Source organism: Dipteris shenzhenensis, chromosome 10 (genome assembly GCF_047967505.1).
Source record: "Dipteris shenzhenensis isolate YYH24624 ecotype China chromosome 10, Dip_SZ_1.0, whole genome shotgun sequence".
Lineage (NCBI taxonomy): Eukaryota > Viridiplantae > Streptophyta > Polypodiopsida > Gleicheniales > Dipteridaceae > Dipteris > Dipteris shenzhenensis.
Window position 1 is genome coordinate 1,833,112 of NC_141605.1, and position 18,767 is coordinate 1,851,878.

General features: G+C 41.4%; 3 protein-coding genes across 8 annotated transcripts in view; 1 reads left to right on the forward strand and 2 right to left on the reverse strand.

The window, feature by feature from the left end:
- The window catches only part of LOC147897250 (Nucleic acid-binding, OB-fold-like protein), a 174,810-nt gene that overhangs the window by 21,679 nt on the left and 134,364 nt on the right, over window positions 1-18,767 (reverse strand). The window lies entirely within an intron of this gene.
- LOC147897251 (major pollen allergen Ole e 10-like) lies at window positions 2,271-3,061 on the forward strand. Of its 2 annotated transcripts, none has more exons than XM_087380991.1 (3): window positions 2,271-2,393; window positions 2,545-2,790; window positions 2,866-3,061. In XM_087380991.1, exons 1-3 carry the CDS (start codon window positions 2,306-2,308, stop codon window positions 2,907-2,909), a joined length of 378 nt encoding a protein of 125 aa, XP_087237117.1. In that variant the 5' UTR covers window positions 2,271-2,305; the 3' UTR covers window positions 2,910-3,061. The 2 variants fall into 2 exon arrangements, with proteins under 2 accessions (XP_087237117.1, XP_087237118.1); XM_087380992.1 differs by having other exon boundaries at window positions 2,303-2,393; window positions 2,548-2,790; window positions 2,866-3,054.
- LOC147897252 (flowering time control protein FCA-like) overlaps window positions 8,199-18,767 on the reverse strand; it is a 139,337-nt gene continuing 128,768 nt past the window's right edge. Inside the window, exons 13-16 of one of the 5 annotated variants that reach the window (XM_087380712.1) lie at window positions 14,279-14,323; window positions 14,111-14,170; window positions 13,988-14,043; window positions 8,199-8,698 (exon numbers count right to left, since the gene is read on the reverse strand). In XM_087380712.1, coding sequence (XP_087236838.1) covers window positions 8,680-8,698; window positions 13,988-14,043; window positions 14,111-14,170; window positions 14,279-14,323 — 180 coding nt within the window. In that variant the 3' untranslated portion in view covers window positions 8,199-8,679. The remainder of the gene's footprint in view (window positions 8,699-13,987; window positions 14,044-14,110; window positions 14,171-14,278; window positions 14,324-18,767) is intronic. The other 4 variants (XM_087380709.1, XM_087380708.1, XM_087380710.1 and 1 more) reach the window with 4 other exon arrangements.

Consider the following 18,767-nt stretch of genomic DNA (forward strand, 5'->3'; position numbering starts at 1 on the left):
GAGGGTTTTGGTTTGTGTTATAGCCTACAAGTGGCTTGATTGGCTACATGTGTTGCATTTTCTTATATCACTTTTGGTGTGTGGTGATTGTCTTATATTGGGTTTGTGCGAGTTTTGTTTTCATAGATCTTTGATTTTCACTTTTTGTAAGTAAAAATATTAGTTTAACCAAATTAGACATGAGCTCTACAAAGAAATTCTGTCAAGTCCCCTATATTGTTGGCCTCTTCTTTCTTGCTTCATGCATTTGTGAATTTCCCAAGCATGATGATGCTTGTAGCATGTTTGTTTCTCTTTCAAAATTTCTCGAAAGTACTTCCTCACTTAATGAAGGTTGGTGATATCCATTGTCTTCCAATTCCCTAATTCTCAAATTGAGCAAGGTCAATCTTTTGGCCTAGCTTGTGTGTTGGATCGGTCGTTATGTCTTTGATCGACTTCTTTCAAAAGGATACTATGAAGTTGAAAAACTAAAGCTCAAAATTATTATGTAGCTAGAAAATTTGCTATAAGATGGAAAGTGGAGTTGTGAAAGTGATTATGATGTTAAAAATAAAAAATTTACAAAGATGAAAAATTCACAAAAAAGAAATTGGGATTTCTATATTTTGGACTCATTTTGGAGCTAAGAAATGCCAATCATATGTATATGCACATGATAATTCTATGCGTGAAAATTGTGAAAACACTATTTTGAATTTGGAGCTAAGAAATGTTAAACATTAGATATGCACATGACAATTTTGTGAGTGAAAAAGTAATGTTGAAATTAGGAAAATTATTTTGAATCAAAGCAACATTGTCATGAATATGAAGCCGACAAATTGCTATGAAATTGAAAAAACTTGAAAAATAGATCATGAAATTAAACATATGGTTTTAATGTTGGAAACTAACTATAATACATTGAAATTGGAAAAATATTTTTGATTGTTATGTAGTTCGAATACTATTTTGAAGCTATCCTAGTGAGGGTATATCCTTTTAAGCTTTATGGTATTCTAAAACAATTAATGAGATAGTCAAGCATTAATGAACTATTATTACATATGTTGAAGCATCATTTAGGAATCATGCTATATTAGATTTTATAAAATGTAGCTTGTGTTATTCTAACGATGCTTTCCCATATGGGTTTCTTTAATCAATGATAATGACTCTATAAGAATTCACATTAGGTACCACTTTAAACTTAGGTTAGTAGCTCTTATTAGTTGGCACTTAATACACTAAAGATTACTTATTGTACTATGGTATGAGAGAGAGAGAGAGAGAGAGTTTTATATTTAAGGTCAATGTTTCCAAAAAGTTTAGATGGTGTCTTGATTTGTACCTTGAAGTCTCCTATAACATTTATCCATATGGAATATTGTTGCTTAAATATGCAACATTAAAGGTCATCTGGTTGATTATAATTAGAATTTTATTATATTAGAGATTTGGATTCTCCTCTTGTGAATTTCCACGTGTCATTTTTTTAAATAATAAGGTTACTTAGGTAAATCTTATGTCAAGTTATAATCTCTAAGCAAGACTATAAAGTTCTCTATCTGTATACATAAGCGCTCCATATGGAATAATCTTTAAAACCTCACAAAAAATGGCAATACTCAATTATGCATAGCAAATACAAATTAAATGGTGTCGAGCATGTGAGGAACACAAAATATATAATGTGAGATTTGTTTTAATTTCTAGTAGGCGATCTCAAATTGGCTTCCCATCAAGTTTGCATAATTTCATCTTGGTTATTTTCACTTGAGGTTTTTGTTTAAACGATGTAGCAAGAACATCATGTAAGACCACAATATCATAAATTGCTCATCCAAGATTAGAGCTTCTTTTAGGTTGGCACATTTAGTTTTTAAAACCTATGTGGCAAGAAGACTATCGCGTAAAAGACTACTATATTGTCCTTCGTACACATTTCAAGGACAACGTGAAACACACAAAAATGAAGCAATAAAATCTTTTGTAATAAATCATAAAAAAGATGCTCTCCAGCATAAAAAAAGAGGGTCGAGATTGTATCCCTATTATGAGTTGAATTTGTTGCATCGAAGTAGAAGACTATGGTACTATAGTCGTCTTAGGAGAAACAAGAGCAGAGCAAAGAATCCCCGGTAGCAGAACGCATTCATCAAAATAAATCTTTTGTAGATAGCGACCAGGAGAAGAATGACCTTGTAAGAATTCCATAAAGCGTTGTTAGCTTTGCTTTGACGCAGCTTCTTTCTCGATTTTACTATACATGTATATATAGAGAACTCCATGCTTTGACGCATCGAGCCAGCCACACACAACCATGAACTCGGGTCTTCCTTGGATAATTGCGAGTTTGCTACTAGTACCGTCGCCCTTGTGGTCGGCGGCCACATCTGAGAATGAAATCGGTTCGTCGTCCTCACTGTCAAGCTCTGCAAATATTCTGCTTTAAATCTGCGGCGTTGGGTCACACATTTCTTTTCGCCTAAAATTAAAATTGAAGCGTGGCCGTTGTGTAGTTTACTAGCTTCACGACAAAGTTATGTCCTTTCGTTGCAGCAGGCTTATTAGAGTGGTGCATTCCGAAGCCACCGGTTCCGTTGAACCTTCTGCAGGGCATGCTAGATTTCGCGTGTAGAGCAGGCGCAGACTGTGCTCCCATTCAACCGGAGGGGGCGTGCTACTTGCCCAACAATTTGTACGCGCACGCTTCGTATGCTGTCAACAGCTACTGGCAGAACATGAAGTCGAGAGGTGCGACGTGCGATTATCGGGGAGCCGCCATGCTGATTATACACAATCCAAGTAAGTCTCTTGAAGTCTAGTGTAATATATCCATTTTTTGGCAGCGCTCTTATTTTCATGTCTCATGTTCCACAGGTTACGGAGCCTGTATATATCCTTATTACAACTTAAAGGGGTAGCGATCTCCTCGTCGAGGTAGCCTAGTAGCCGGCGACCTTTCCTTTCCTTTATCTTCAAAAAATCATTTCTCGTCCATAGATTTCTCTTTCTTAATATTCAATAGTCACCTTATTAAATATGTCCTCTTTTCCATCTTTCTATTCATTTAATGTCACCTTTCATCCTCCCTCATAATGAATGGTCTTCTTATTGCTACTCTCCAATCATTATGTATGATTAACTTGTACCTTAATCTCCATAAGATGCTTCTCCAATGATAGCCGATGCCGCCATGTGTCTTGGATTCCTCAAATCTAGCATCTTGAAGTTTTTAAAGGGAAGAATGCATCATGTTCCTCTTTATTATCTTGAATAACAAAAGTTTGCCCTCTTGAAAATTTTAACTCCCAGTATGTCATTATGTCCATTCCCTTTAAATGTTAAATGATTAAATGAGAAAACAAACTTACATTTTACAAAAATGATAAGCGAGGATGACCAAATTAAGTTCAACAACTCACAAGGGCTTCAAGCTTCCAAAATAAGTGAGTTGTTATAAAATCCTTAACATAATTATAGACAATTGTATCTACATTCAAATTTTTAATCCTTTTTTTTACCTAATAATGAAATTGATATAAGGATTAAAATTCATTGAGATAGATTATAGACATTGGGATTAAGAGGTGAAACTAGCATATTACAACTACAATTTTGGTTGAGATTGAGATTGCAATCGCGATTGCGATTGTGATTGCAATGGTAACAATGATTAATATTAAGATTGAGAATATGGTTAAGATTGTAATTGTGATGGGGATGACAATAGTGATTAATATCTTTGCCTTAATTATCTTGAACAAAGAAACTAACAATGCCTCAAAACACTTTTTCTAACATATTTCTATGTTGTTTTTGATAAAAATATAATCATTAAAATAAGAATTAAGAGTTCCATTTCGCAAGTTCATGCCAAGATTAAAAATACAAGGAGAAACAATTCAGTGCAACAATAAGCAAACAAGGTCAATAGTATAAAACACTTAAATTCTGACTTTAAAGGGATACTTGAAACTTTAAAGTTGAAAATGTACATTGTATAAATTTTAATGTTGATTTAATAGTGTAGCCTATAGATGTTTTGTTTGTTGTCAAGGCTCTTTCTTTTATATATTTAGTGTTGTGTATGAAATTAAGTGCATGCATTATATCTAGTTCTAGATTCATCTCATCAGCCTTTTGATATCATAAAATACTTAGAATAGATAAAATTAATTATTTTTTAACTTAAGCACATAAAGTGTAGAACAAGTTTATAAAAAATATGTCCATATAATCAATAATTTGATTTTTTTAAATATCTATTTTCTCTCGATTTTTAAACTATTATTAGGTTTGCTAAATTGCAAATGTACTTTATGAATGTTAATTTATGATTTATGATTTGAATTGGCTAGTCATGCCAACCGCCTTGTGAAAACTCCTTATTGCTAACTCTCTCATGAACGACAACAAATTTGGGGCTGCTATGAGCAAAATCCTGGGGGTGAATTACTACTGCAATAACTTGATCAGCTTCCCAAACCTGTGGTTGCTATAGCAAGGTTGAATTCTCTAGAGAAAGAAGCCCCAAAGTGGTGTCAACTATTTCTTAGAGGTAAAGCAAGACTAGCTGTAGCAATGTTCCCACCACCATCTTGTAGTAACATGTGGCACTTGGAATTTTAAGTAGTAGTTAGCATTGAAAGATGTGGTGTTGCTATGTACAAATATGCTCTAAAATAGCACTAAGCAAGGAAATTTACACTACAAGATCATAGCATTATGTGTTGCTAATAGCACTAAATTGATAGCTAGAACTACTAGTGGTTACCAGTGCTATGTAACATTCAGTTGCTATGCTATGTTAGAGTGCTTTTTGTCGTGAGGCATTAGTACAACACTACTATATGACAGTTGGCCACTGTTAGTAGTGTTTAGCAATGAGTAAGGCTACTATGTATTGCTATGCCACCATGTGAGGTTGACAGCTAACACTGTTGCAATATGAAACATCATTTTTACATAACAATTACCACCACTACAAAGTAGGATTCATTCATAGTTCTTTAGCGAGAGATAGTAATGCTATGTAGTAGTTTTACCAATTTATAGGACACAAATGACCTCTCATGCCAATGCTATCTCAAAGTGTGAAAGTGGTGTGTACTACATAGCAATGCAACATGATATGTCATGATCCAACACTACCATTGATGGCTAATACCAAGGTTGGTAATCACTTCATAGTAGCACTACTTTATAGTGTGGTGGTGGTAATTGCTATGTACTATTACTATTATATGTTCTCTCAAAAAAGCATGCAACATAGTAGTTGCAACTTGCACATTGCAAGAAGCAGCAACTACCAATAGTAATATTGTACTTGTGCCACATAGTAGAAAACATGCAGCATAGTAGTTGCACCTAGCACATTGTGATAACTACTATATAGCACTACTAACCTCTAATTGCTAGTACTACTAACTATCATCTTGCAGTGCTATTTCAAATAATAACAATACATACTCAATGTTAACCACTATGGTACAATGCTATTTCATCAAATATTAGTACCTCGTGGTGCTATTTCAGTGCTAGTTACTACTTAGTGTTTCAAATGCCACATATTACTATTTCAATAGAACATCAATGCTATTTCAAAGTGTAAAAGTGGTCCATAACATTACAACATGATATGTCAAGTCTAGCACTACCATTCATGGCATACCAGTGTTATGCCAAGAGTTCTAATCACTTCACAGCCATGCTACTTGGTATTATACCCTTGGTAGCCATTACATGATACTGCTATCTCATACAAAAGCGTTGTTGATTGCTCCATTGCTATTCTATTCCATAGGAGTGCGTGCTATGTGATATTATACCATTATTAACTACTTCACCACACACACAGTCACAAAGCACTATCAACTAGTCCTACTTCATAGAACGGTGTAATTGCCAATTTGTTTTGAGCAACACTTTCATGCATAAAAAACGCTTAAAGAATCATAAATTTGGTTTCAATATCCACTTTTCTAGATGCTTGTCCTTGATTAAAGATATCAAATAAGGACAAATGCTAGTTTGCATACGACTTTAGATCCATTATTTTAACAACAATATACCAATTCGTTAAGTGTCACCACCTAGACCAAACAATAGAGGTGAGTGAAGATTTAATATGCTTCGACAATAGGTGCTTCGACACAAGTTTGCCTGATATGGATATAAATGTATTCTTCCTAGCACATGCATCATTCATACAAATGTGCATCAAAAGAAGTACTTTTACAGATGGGATCTTTTTTAAGCATGAAAAAATTCATGCATATGCTTTTAATGTTTTATATACATGTGCAAGTGTGTGCAAACACAAGCAACCACATGCATGCTCACTTTGCCTTTTGCTTTCCTTGTCTACCATTTCCTCAAGTCTTCCATACAAATACATCATTCTACTTATGTTGAATACTATCTTGAACAAATTTGAATGGCTAAATTGAACAAGGATTTGCTACTTAATATGTGAAGTATGTAGCTATGGATGATAATCTATCAAAGTTGTAATGTCACAATGCTTCTATTGAGTTCTAAGGCATCAAATGGTCTATCCCATAGTCTACATCTTTGAGGGGTAAACTAGAATTGACTTGCACCACAAAGGCTTTACCTTCGACACAAACAACCGCAAATAAATTTCAATCTTGAAAAAATCACAACCCTAAGTAAGCCTAAAAGTTTACTTCAACAGCAACGGCTTTGCAACTTGCAACAATAAGCATCAACATTACCTCTCAAGCAAAATTCACTCTGATAAAAATCACAACTTTAAGAGAGCACTCTAACCTCTTCAATGCCTCAAACATTGTTTACAATGTTGAAAGCTTTGTAACTTCCAACAATAAGAATCAACATTTCACCTTAAACAAGATTCCCAAACTTATGATTCTAACCAAGAATTCTAAGCTCTTCAATGCCTCCAAGCGTTAATACAATGTTGTGCTCTTTGCTACTTGCAACAATGAATCTCATCATCATGTTTGCAAAACAAATTTTTTCATAGACAGGTTACAACTTTGCAATTTGCAAGCAAGCTCTAATGAGAGATCGTGCCTCCTAGCTCATAGCATTGCTCTCATCGTAAAGTTTCATCCGCTTACATGAAAAGATAACCCCTCTGGTTTTCAAAGTGATTCATCACAAGCACATAAGTTGGAAGATGCAGAGCATAGGATAGATTCTAAAAAAAAAAACTCCATTGCAGACACACACCAAGGCACGTGATTTAGTACTACCACAAAATCCTAAAAAGGAATATGGCTTGGCAACTATATGAATCGTTGGCTAGCTTGTACTATACACAATTATAAACAAAAACAAAGGGCAACTTGATTTGTATGATCTGGCATTTTTCATGTTCAGTGTAGGTATTAACGCTTGGATTAGGTGGGGTGTGAAGGAGGGAAAACTAGGGGGAGGAAGGGCTAGGGGTCATTGAGAAAGGCGGGAAGGGAAAGTGAAGACAAGGGCGAGGCAGAGCATTGGAAGGGAAGGGAAGAGGGCAATAGCAAGAGTCGAAAGCAAGGACGAGACGAAGGGGAAAGGGGGAGGCAAGGAGGGACATAGGGCTAAGGGAAGGTGGTGTATGGAGAGACGAGGGGCAAGGGGAGATGGATTTTGAGGAGCTGCGAGAACAATAGGAAGCGATGAGGAGGGGGAGTTCAGAGAGGGTAGGTTTAATTTTTCTTGAGGAGGAGGATTAGTTTTTCAACTAACATATGTCCACTTATCTTTCTTCCTTTTTTTGGGGGGAGGGGCGGGGCGGGGACTTCTAGCTTAGGTGAATCAAATTAAGCTCTAGGCGAGGGAGAACTAATTAATTCAATTTTGATTATCAAAAGGGAGTCATATTTATTAGGCTTGTTAGCATCCTTAAATGAATCAAAATGTCAAATTCTTATATGTGATGGTGGTACTTTGTTATATGTGACGTGAACATTCAATTATAATATCATACAAATCTGTTCTAATGCACTATACCCTCTGTTCTAGGTGGGGGAGATCTAATTACTTTGATTTTGATTATCAAAGGGGTGACATGTATTCATTAGAATTGTTACCATTCTTAAATAAATCAAGTTCTTAAAACTTTTTCGTTTCAAAGTAGGAAGATATATTCCAATTCTTTAAAGATTGGGCCCTGAGGTTCTGGTACTTTTTATATGTGAGGTGAAGAATATTGCATTGTAATATCATACAAGATATATTGTAGATCTATGTGAGGCGAAGAATATTGCATTGTAATATCATACAAGATATATTGTAGATCTATTCTAATGTATTGTACCCTCTACTAGCTTCAAGAGATTGCAAATACCCAGATGAATAAGGTTCTCGGAGTGGTCTCCGAATTGTTGCTAGACACACAAAAGTCACCCCCGGGCCCCGCCTAGGCACACACCACCCCACCGCAATACCCAGATGAATAAGGTTCCAAGTGGTCTCTCAATTGTTGCTAGACTCAACAAAAGTCTGCGCCCAAAAAATCAGCATCTGGTTGTGTTTTGAGACAATAGTTAAGTCACCAAGTGACTCATAAAATACAATAGATGAGCATCCAAAGGCAGGTTGAAGCATGTTACAGATAAATATCTACTGCGATACTTTGAATGTACCCAAAAGGAATGAATAAACTATCTGCAAAAATTCACCAGAATCGCCCAACACCTGACCTCGCATGATTTCCTAATTCCTTTTCATGTACCTGTAACAGTATAGGGAAACATCCTGTCAGGCCATTCAATTACGTCAAGCATCTAACAGAAGGTAATACACAAATCACGCAGTGAGGAATCAAAATTAAAGAGAGCCAGAGCATTAGGTAGAGTTGATTCTTAGAATACAAAATTAGACAATGTGTGAACGGTAAAATAAAGTCAAAACAAAGGCTTTTTTGTTCTCTGGGAAAAAAAAAGGCTTTTTTTGGAGATCTGGGTGCCACGGAAGGGGAAGGAGAGAGGGCTTTCTCTCTCTCTCTTCCCCTCCCTGAGAAAGGACTGCATGCAGTACATGGCCACACATGGGAATTCCCTTTCCAAAATCAGATATGCAAATAATGGAGATTTCAGTGGCTCCAAGGGCACCGTGTTCAAGAATCAATTTCCACCCTTTGGATATCCACCTCATATGGGGAGAAGCCTGAGACCATTAGGGTACATGAAGAGATCAGCCAACTTTGGCTGAGGTATGGACAAGGTTTTCATAACAATTGGGGGTCCTAGGAGGACCTAAAACGTGAGCACTACTGAAAGGTATTATTTATGCATCTGTAGATCATCCATCTGTCACAGTGACAGATCAGCTGCTGGTGTGGCAAGCAGATCTGCAGTCCATGTGCCTGTACATATGCCACCAGCGACTTGGCAACATCCAGGGCTGATGTGGCAGCCTGCTGATATTGTGGCAGTACAGTCGTGTTCCATCCGCCTGCACACGTGTCAGCTGCCTACTAATGTGTCTGGTCAGCCTGATGACTGGCCGGCTGTCCGTTCCAGGGATATATAAGATCAGGATTTCACCCTCCTTTCCACAACTTCTTAACTAACAGTGCGCACAATGTATAGGCCGCAATCGTTCATAGGACATGGCGACAACCAAACACCAATGATCTTCCCGACAGTGTCAAGACACAGACAAAAGTTGATCAAGGGCATGCTTTCGGCACAGAGGCAAACTAAGCCTTCCCCACTTGCTCTACCTTTTATGATACTCAACATCCATATCGAAAGGATCAGAATACACATCAACTACATGCGTCTTACTACCTTGCATAAATCTTCTCTTATTGTAAGGAAGAAGCATTTACGCTCTCCCTCTCATATTTCACGTGCTATTAGGTACGTTGCCTCATCGGCCACTTTAGTCTTTTGAGGATCTCAATACAGCCACTACAAGTGGCTAAGTGGACGGATGTACGACTAAAATAATGAGTTTGAGTAATAGGTCATTAGAATACATTGAGAAGAGCACCATCAAATGGCAATCATATCACACAATGAACACAGACCTTTATTGGGCGAATCTATTTGGATTTATATTACAAAATGCAGTCCCAAGGGGGAGACATGCAACTAAAACATCAAAAGATTGCATTATATGATAAGTATGCAGGATAATCCAGATCACGGGCACGCAGGCAGTTATAGATGGATTGCCATGGTGATGCCCACAAGAAGTGAAACTTAGCTAGAGTGGATCACCAAAGAGACAATGATTTCTGTCTTTCACAAAACCCATAGTGCCCATAGCGCACCCATCTCCCTGCCTAACAGGGTGAACCCCAAATAACCAAAATAGCTTGCCAAAGCAAGCAGCAGGAAACCAAGCCCTTTGACGCTGCTGCAATTAAAATATGAAATCAGGAGTCACAGAACAAATGGGCCATGGACTCTAACGGGGCCATACATCTGTGCCAATATCTGCCCATATGGAATAACTCCAAGCATAACCCGCCACAAGAAGACCCGTTGACAAAGAGGGATCTTGCAAGCCCAAAACTGCCACAATCTTTTGCCATGGTGATGCCCAGAAGAAGTGAAACTTAGCTAGAGTGGATCACCAAAGAGACTTATGATTTCTGTCTTTCATAAAACCCATAGTGCCCATAGCGCACCAAAGTGCAAAAAAGGTCATCTCCCTGCCTAACAGGGTGAAGTTTGAACCCCAAATAACCAAAATAGCTTGCCAAAGCAAGCAGCAGGAAACCAAGCCCTTTGACGCTGCTGCAATTAAAATATGAAATCATGAGTCACAGGGCAATGCCAGAACAAATGGGCCATGGACTCTAATGGGGCCATACATCTGTGCCAATATCTGCCCATATGGAATAACTCCAAGCATAACCCGCCACAAGAAGACCCGTTGACAAAGAGGGATCTTGCAAGCCCAAAACTGCCGCAATCTTTTTATCCACCAAGATGCGATTAACATGACCTGAAATCCGAGGGTGTCTCAGCAAAACCTTGTACAAGTTAGCAACAGTTACATCAGCAAATCTGCTGCTCGAGATACTGTCCCATCTAGGCAAGAGCCGTATCCTGCATACCGATGGCCCGTGGTAAGTTGCTGACTGAACTCCTTTCCATCTGGAGGAAAGCACCCTCGGGCATAGAAGCAAGGGTATCCAACAACTATCTCTGTGCTGGATGCGCTTCTTGAGATGTAGGGGAGAAAGGCTGAGTTGTAGGAACTCTGTACCACCAGTGGATGCACCCACTGAGGAAGGCAACTGCTCATGCTGAGCAGCCTCATCACTATCATGCATTGTATCCCGAGGAGCACGCTTGGGCTGTCCGGGGGAGAGAAGCTCCAATGCAGGCAAGGAGATAATGTGGACTCAAAGAAGGAGACAGCAAAACCTTGCTGTAATGAATATCTAAAAGAGTGTGTAGAACCTCTAAAAAGGCTGATGGCAAAGCTCGAGAGAGCAATTGATGAAGAGGTTGCAAAATGGAGTAGAATTTTTTTTTTTTTTTTGGGGGGGTAGGGGGGGGGGTTGAGGGTCCCGAAGTCACCTAGGACAGTTAGTACAACACTAACCTAAGATCCCTAGGACTGTTAGGACATTGACTTAGGCTAACCCTAGTTAGCACTAACCTAACCTAGCCCAGATTAACTAAACCTAAACGTAGCCCACTAACTAACCAAACCTAACCAAACCCCCTAACCTAACCTAACCCGAAACTATAACTAACCCTTGTTACACTAACCCAATAATTAATAATGTAAGGCTAAGGTTGGTTGCAAGACGTGGCCACGAGCGCTGACGGCGAGGGCATTGCGACGGTCGTAATGGTGAGGGCCTGGCGACGGGAGGCGCACGGCGTCGCGACAAGATCTGCACAGAGATAATGAGGTGGGATACTGTTGATGGCATCTATTTGTAGGAGGCGACGGGCAGTTCAAGGGCATGGCGGCTCACTAAACCCAACTAACTAGCCAAACCTAACCAAACCCCTAACCTAACCTAACCTCAAACTATAACTAACCCTTGTAAACCCTAAACCCTAACCCACTAATTAATAATGTAAGGCTAAGGTTGGTTGCAAGGCATGGCCACGGGTGCCGACAAACCCATCTATTTGTAGTAGTTCATTCCCTTCCTCCTCCCATGTCTTCACATCATCCTAATCCTCTGATTAAAAAACCATTGCTTTATCATACTTCAACACATTCATCCTTCCTTACTTCTTGGATGCCTTAACCTTCTCCCACTCATAAATCTTTTCCATAAATTGAGCTTTGGTGAACTCTTCATTTACTCATATGTTATGCTCTTTTGAATCAATCCACTGATTTTTGTATGTGCATCTTCTCTATAGAGGTGTCACTAACAAGCTCATGTACATTCTCTTTTTATTGCAATTTCAGTCCGTCTACTTTCTCGTTAAGAGCTCTTTGTAGCCTCTCTTGGTGCAAGAGTTACCATTTTCATGACAACTGCAACTGGCCTCTCAGATTAGCTTGGTCAACTGGCCTCTTCAATGAAGCATACCTAGATTTATGGAGCCTCTGGAAAACGTAATCTCCTTCTTCAAATGAAATCTCTCTACGATGATCATTTGCATATGCCTTCATACGTGCTTGAGCTGTCACCCTGAAGTAAGGCAATCATATGTGCCAAAACCATCAATGGCTTGCTGGTTAGACATAGTTCCAAAAAAAACGATAGAGGGAACATGAACTTTATAACCACACATCGCCTCAAATGGGTTCATCCCTATAGAGGTGTGCTTGTTGTTATTATAGCAAACCTTTGACAAATGCAACTACTTGTCCCATGTGGTTTGGGGATCAAAATAAAAATGCTGAAAGTACTCCTCCAGCCACCTATTGACCCTCTCAGATTGGCCATCAGTTTGGGGGTGGTCAGCTGTACTTGGAGTGAGATGGTACCTATTGCCTTGAATAGCTCTTGCAAAACTAGCCCATGAACATGGACATTCCATGTAGTTTAAACACATTCTCCATGAATTGTGAAGCAACCATAGAGGATGAATATTTTGTCCTAGTGCCATGACTGCCTAGGTGATCCTTTGATCTTACCCTAGCTGTTGTAACTTGTAGACGTATGATGAGTCGGGCTCTCGACATTGTATCCAAAGGCCTTGCGGAAATCCACAAAACAGCAATAGATCCTCTGTCTCTGTGCTTTGGCCTCCTCTCACTGAAGCCCCTATGTAAGTATATGATCCATGATCCCGTGGTCCTATCCAAAAGCCTAACTGTCCCACGGCTATGAATTCTCGAAGCTCTAGGACCAAGCTAACCTCTGTGTGAAGTACTAAGGCATAGATCTTGGACATGACATGTTCAATCATAATGGACTTGTAGTTTTCCGGGCTCATGGGATCTCCTACCTTGTGTATGGGATGGATGGTGTTAAGGGTCCAAGTGTGTGGAAAGCCTTGCAAACCGCTTTGTTGAAGAGCTTCGCTAAGATCATCGGCCAAGGTATTTATCCCATATGCAATGAATTCGATGCTCGGCCATTGTGAAGCTTCAAGGCTGCATGTCTAACACCACCGGCTGTGAAAGTGTGCATGAAATGGGTCATGCTACATGTGAGAGATCAGGTGCTGGCTGGTTAGGGACATCAGATAGTGTGCGCGCATAGGAGTGCCAGATTTTGGTGTCTACGAGAGGGGATGGGGCTCGCCGCTCAAGGAACCTCCGCCAAAGAGAAAGAATCTGCAATTATAATTGAGTGTTTTATAAACTACGATGATAATAAACGATTGATTCTTGCACAAAAAGAAAGAATACAAGGAGACATATCTCTAGATGCATCCACGAACACGATCAAACTCATCATACTCAATTAACAAACCAAATAGTGCAGTATTAACCTCATGACATCACCCACGATGTTAGAAACCATAAACACCAGCATGCATAGCAGGTACTAGCTACCATGACATCCCCACCAATGCCATCCACACCCAACGGTGGGTTTAGAATACAAGGTAACAACAGACGTAATTAGATCATTTACCTGGTGTCTTTCCTTTCCAAGCCCAATCTTGTGCATTCACTATCTGCATACATAAACTGTCAGGAACTGGCTCAGCACTTAAAAGCATAATAAAAGTTACTCATATCCACATGCCTCACTAACCTGCTGTTTGCCTTGATCTGGAGTACCTGTAGCCGGCTGAATCTGCCCATAGCCAAGCCCCTAAAATCCAAAAGTAGAATTGAGAATTTCAATATCAATCAACCAAGTACATGCAAACTGGTAATGGGTATGCATGTCTTGACAGAGATGAAGAAAGTAATATCTAACCTGAACTGAATACGGAGATACAGCACCAGAGCCACCATACTGCTGCTGCAAAGGTAAATCAGCATCACTTTTCATCAGTACTCATTTTCCTGTCTTACTCTATGAGACAGATCTATTTGAAAAAAAAGCCCAGCTACGTAAATGAAAGTTTAAACACATCGCCTGCACTGCAGGGCAGCCAATTTAGTGCACAAACCCTTCAGAACACACCAAAAACGGAAGTGCTGATGACATTGAATATCAGGGTAAATTTTGCTTTTTGGGGGGGTCTTAAGGGTGGTGTGAATGGACTTTAAGTCCAACTAAGGGGTTTGAACCAAGTTAATTCAAGTTAAATTAACTAACCTATATCCTCCTAGTTACTGTAACTGGGAGGTTAATCTAACCGGGTTCACTAACTACAATTAGTTACTAACTAAAAGTTAATTAGACTAACCTAACTGTCAATAACTAACCTAGGTTAAACTAACCTAACTAAGTTAGACTAACTTAACCTAGGCTAAACTAACCTAGGGTTAAATTAATGGTTAGGTTAGTTACTTTTTTTAAAAAGATAATTTATTTTTTATTTAAATTTTCATTGGGGGGGATTCTGCACGGCGGCGGCGGTGGGGGGGGGGGGGGTTCACACAGAGGGGAGGGGAGGGAGGTCACTAAGACTGAAGCAAGCTATTTAATACAAGCTACCCTTTCCATTCCTGCATCATGTACAGCTTGGAGAACTAAGCACTCATCATTCCCTACCATGCACATTCCCCCAAACAGAGGCATCGAGTAAGAGAGCACGTGCATGTGTGTGTGAGAGAGAGAGAGAGAGAGAGATTAGATGAGTAATGTCCACAGGGGACCCAACAGGATGTATGGCACAGAGAGTGCTAGGATACATAGGTTGCAGCTTCATGGATAGCTGTCAACACAGAACAGTAACTTTTTCATGTCTTAGTGGTTGTGACTAACCTAACTAAGGTGCGTGCCTTGTCTAAGACCTTCCAATGGTGTGCTAGGATCCTTTTATATAGGACCCACCCTGTTTCATAACTAGCCAATCTGATGTGCCAATAAACCCCACATACAAAAAGTGTATACTGTTCATCCCATACATCTCCTGATGGGCAAATTCTGCAAACTCCATCTTCTGTTGGCATGTCCTTCCATCTGCCCTTTCTTCAGTCCATTTGCATATTGGGGTATATCCCTGCACAGAGAGATGTTCTCCTTGAGATACTCTTGCCTTACCATAAACCAGCAAAGGATTGATTTCTCTTTTATAAAAGACCATGTAGTTCATGCCATATCTTTGCCATAAAATTTCTGTATTACAAGCTCTCTTATGGAAATTGTCATGACAAGAGAAATCACGAATCCGTGATTTGTAGACATTAAAACGTTATTATATATTATACGGCAATGGTGTAACATGTATTTGTATTTATGATGGACACCGACCGATTTGTTATGTCGGTGGATCATCTCAGTAGATAGCACGAGTCGAGCTGGCGCCACTGCTTCAGATGGCATCAAATTTGGACATGTGACGGGAGTTGTACGGGAGGACGATGCGCCGAGATAGAATTAGTAGAAGTAGAGTCTATTAACGTCCTCGGGGGGCCAAAAATGACCCACGGGACACAGAGAGAGAGAGAGAGAGAGGGAGAAAGAAAGAAAGAAAGAAAGTTTATTAAAGTCTTCGAGAGACCGTGAAGGTCTATGAGACTAAAGATAACTGATACAATGAGCATAACAGTGGCAGTCTCAAAATGGGCCAGCCAACCGTTTCTACAAAAAAGAGGTTATGAAGGACGGTGTGTCTAGTCCTGATACAAAAAATATGTGTCTACCTCCAGATGATACAAAAAAGAAGAGGGGGGCACCAAAAATGGGACAGAGGGGGGAGATTATATATGTGCAGGTGGTGATCGTCAGAGACCAATCATAGAGGAGCCACGGCAATGGGAGGCCGGAAAAAACCCTGCAATAGATGATTGGCCTCTGACGTCACGCGGCCTAGTCGAGCTCGGTCGTCGGGGGCGGCGGGTGGCCCTGTGGATGAGGGCAACGGTAACCCCGGTGGGGCGAGCAGAGAGCAGAGACGAGAAGTCATGGACCCGGATGTGTGAGTCTGTCCGCTAGCGCAGCTGTCGTGACTCTGGCTCTCGCTCACGTCCGCGTCGTCGGCTAGACTGAGGAGAGGTATCCTGTGACTGGAAGAAATCGGTGATGGGCCACTGGGTGTCCTCACGCTGTGTGTGCTGCGCGTGTCGCCGTGCTCGGAGAGAGGTATCTCGGTGGCGAGTCATCTCATGTAAGAAAGCGGCTAGGCATCGCTGATCCGTCGCAGAAGAGGCAATGGTACCGGCCTCGAATGGCATAATAGATAGGACATCTGAAAGCAAAGTGCTCCTCCGACTCGATCTCCTGCAAGTCGCAAAGTGGGCAAAGGCGGCCCTCTCGTGGGATACCCTCTGCACGTCCGCTCTCGATCCGTAATCGGTGTGACAAAACCCTAAACTAACCGAGGGAGATCCGGAGCGCATGTGGTAGATGAAGCTGTGTGTAACCCGGAGATGTGATGAAGCCCTCCTATGAGATCTGGAGGCAATGTCGGCGGTAGAAATCAAGCTTCACAAGAAGCTCGGGGTGAAGAAACCATGTCCGCCAGGTGTGAAGCTGGAGCAAATCCGCTTGAATGAGCCGGTTGACCTCCTGGTCAGTGGGGGAGAGGGGAGATGGTGGAGCGTCGAGGCTGTATTGAAAAGGAGGCAACCGGTCTAAGTCGAGGCCCAGTCGGGTGAACCAACTGGAAAGACGACTATACCAGCATCGCTGGTCCCCATCAACTAATAAGGCCATAGAGGAGGATAGGGCTAGCCAAGGTAGGCGGAGGCGACCGTCGTCGGAGGAGCTGAAATCCCTGACTCTGTGTAGATAAGTGATAGCCTGGAAAGCCGCATCGAGCTGTAGGGGTGAGGCGCCGAATGTGGTACCGATGGTTTGCTGCGAATCATCCGAGCAAACATCAGTATCTGTAGGCCCTCGACTCGAGCCCACTCTGTGTCTGAAAGGTCGGCTCCCCACCACGGGCTACCGTACATGCCTGCTGGGCGGACCAAAGAATAAAAAAGGAGAGACTTGGTCCGTCCTGGAAGTGGGAGTGGTAGCACTGTCGCTCCAGCCTAGCAAGAGCGGCGTAGCCCCGACTGATCCTGGCCTGCATGGCCGGGCGCATCGTAGAGATCGGGCCTGAGAAGACAACGCCGAAGTATGTGTAAGAGTCAACTATCTCAACAGGGTCGCCGGCGAAGAGGAACTGCTCTCGGTGCATAGCAGGTCTGGAAGTGTTGAAGATCATCACCTTGGTTTTGCCAAGGTTGACCTTCAAGTCATGTGTATCACAGAAGACCTGAAGTCCATCCAGGTGTCGCTGAAGACCAGTAGCAGAAGAGGATAGTAGTACTACATCGCCTGCGTATAGGAGAATCTGAATGACAGCCTCCGCAAGAGAGCAGCCTGCACCTCTGAGTGTCTTGATGGTGGTCTCGAGCTCGTTGATGTAGAGGCCAAATAGAGTCCGTGACAGGGACATCCTTGTTTGACTCTGATAGTGCTCGTGATCTCTGGGGTCCAGCTGGTGCCAATCCTGACCTGGCCCGTCACCCGCTCATACAGAGCTACTACTGCCCAAATAACCTCCGAGTCGTAGCCTAACTCCTGCAGGCGTCTGACGAGTCGGGCGCGGGGAACGGTGTTGAATGCCTTGCACAAATCCACAAAGCAACAATATACTCTCTGTCTCGTGTGTCTGGCCTCCTCAATGATCCCTCTAAGTGTAAAAATGTGATCGTAAGTCGAGTGATCCGTCCTGAAACCGGCCTGTCCGGATGCCCTGAGCCCCTGTACCTCTGCGCGAGCACTGACCTCGCCATCTAACACTGATGCATAGATCTTGGACATAACATGTCCAATCATGACGGTCCTGTAATTCCCTGGATCCATGGGATCTCCTGCTTTGTGGATGGGTGTGATAGTGTTCAGAGAGAGAGAGCGAGAGCGAGAGCGAGCGAGAGAGAAAGAAAGAAAGAAAGAGAGTTTATTAGCATCCTCGGGGGGCCAACCCATGGGACCCGTCTCGCTACAATGTAAAAAGAGTCTCCTCAAGGAGAGAGGTCAGGAGTCTATGAGTTCCTGACGACAGGTAAAAAGACGAGTGACAAAAGATCCCAATGCTGCCGGAGAGGCAGTGGAGAGAACTGATGTCAACTTAGCGGAGTCCCCCAGTATCTGCTGGTAGTCCTTCCTGATATGTGCATATCGGGGGCACTGTAGAGCTACATGTGCCTCCGTCTCAACTGTCTGCATGTCACAAAGGGTACAGACTCTAGCATGTCTAGGCTGGTGTATCCAAGCTCCCTGCTCAATGGCAAATGTATGAGATCTGGTACGGAACCTGGCGATGTTTTTGCGATCTAGAAGGGGGATAGGTGTGCTAATA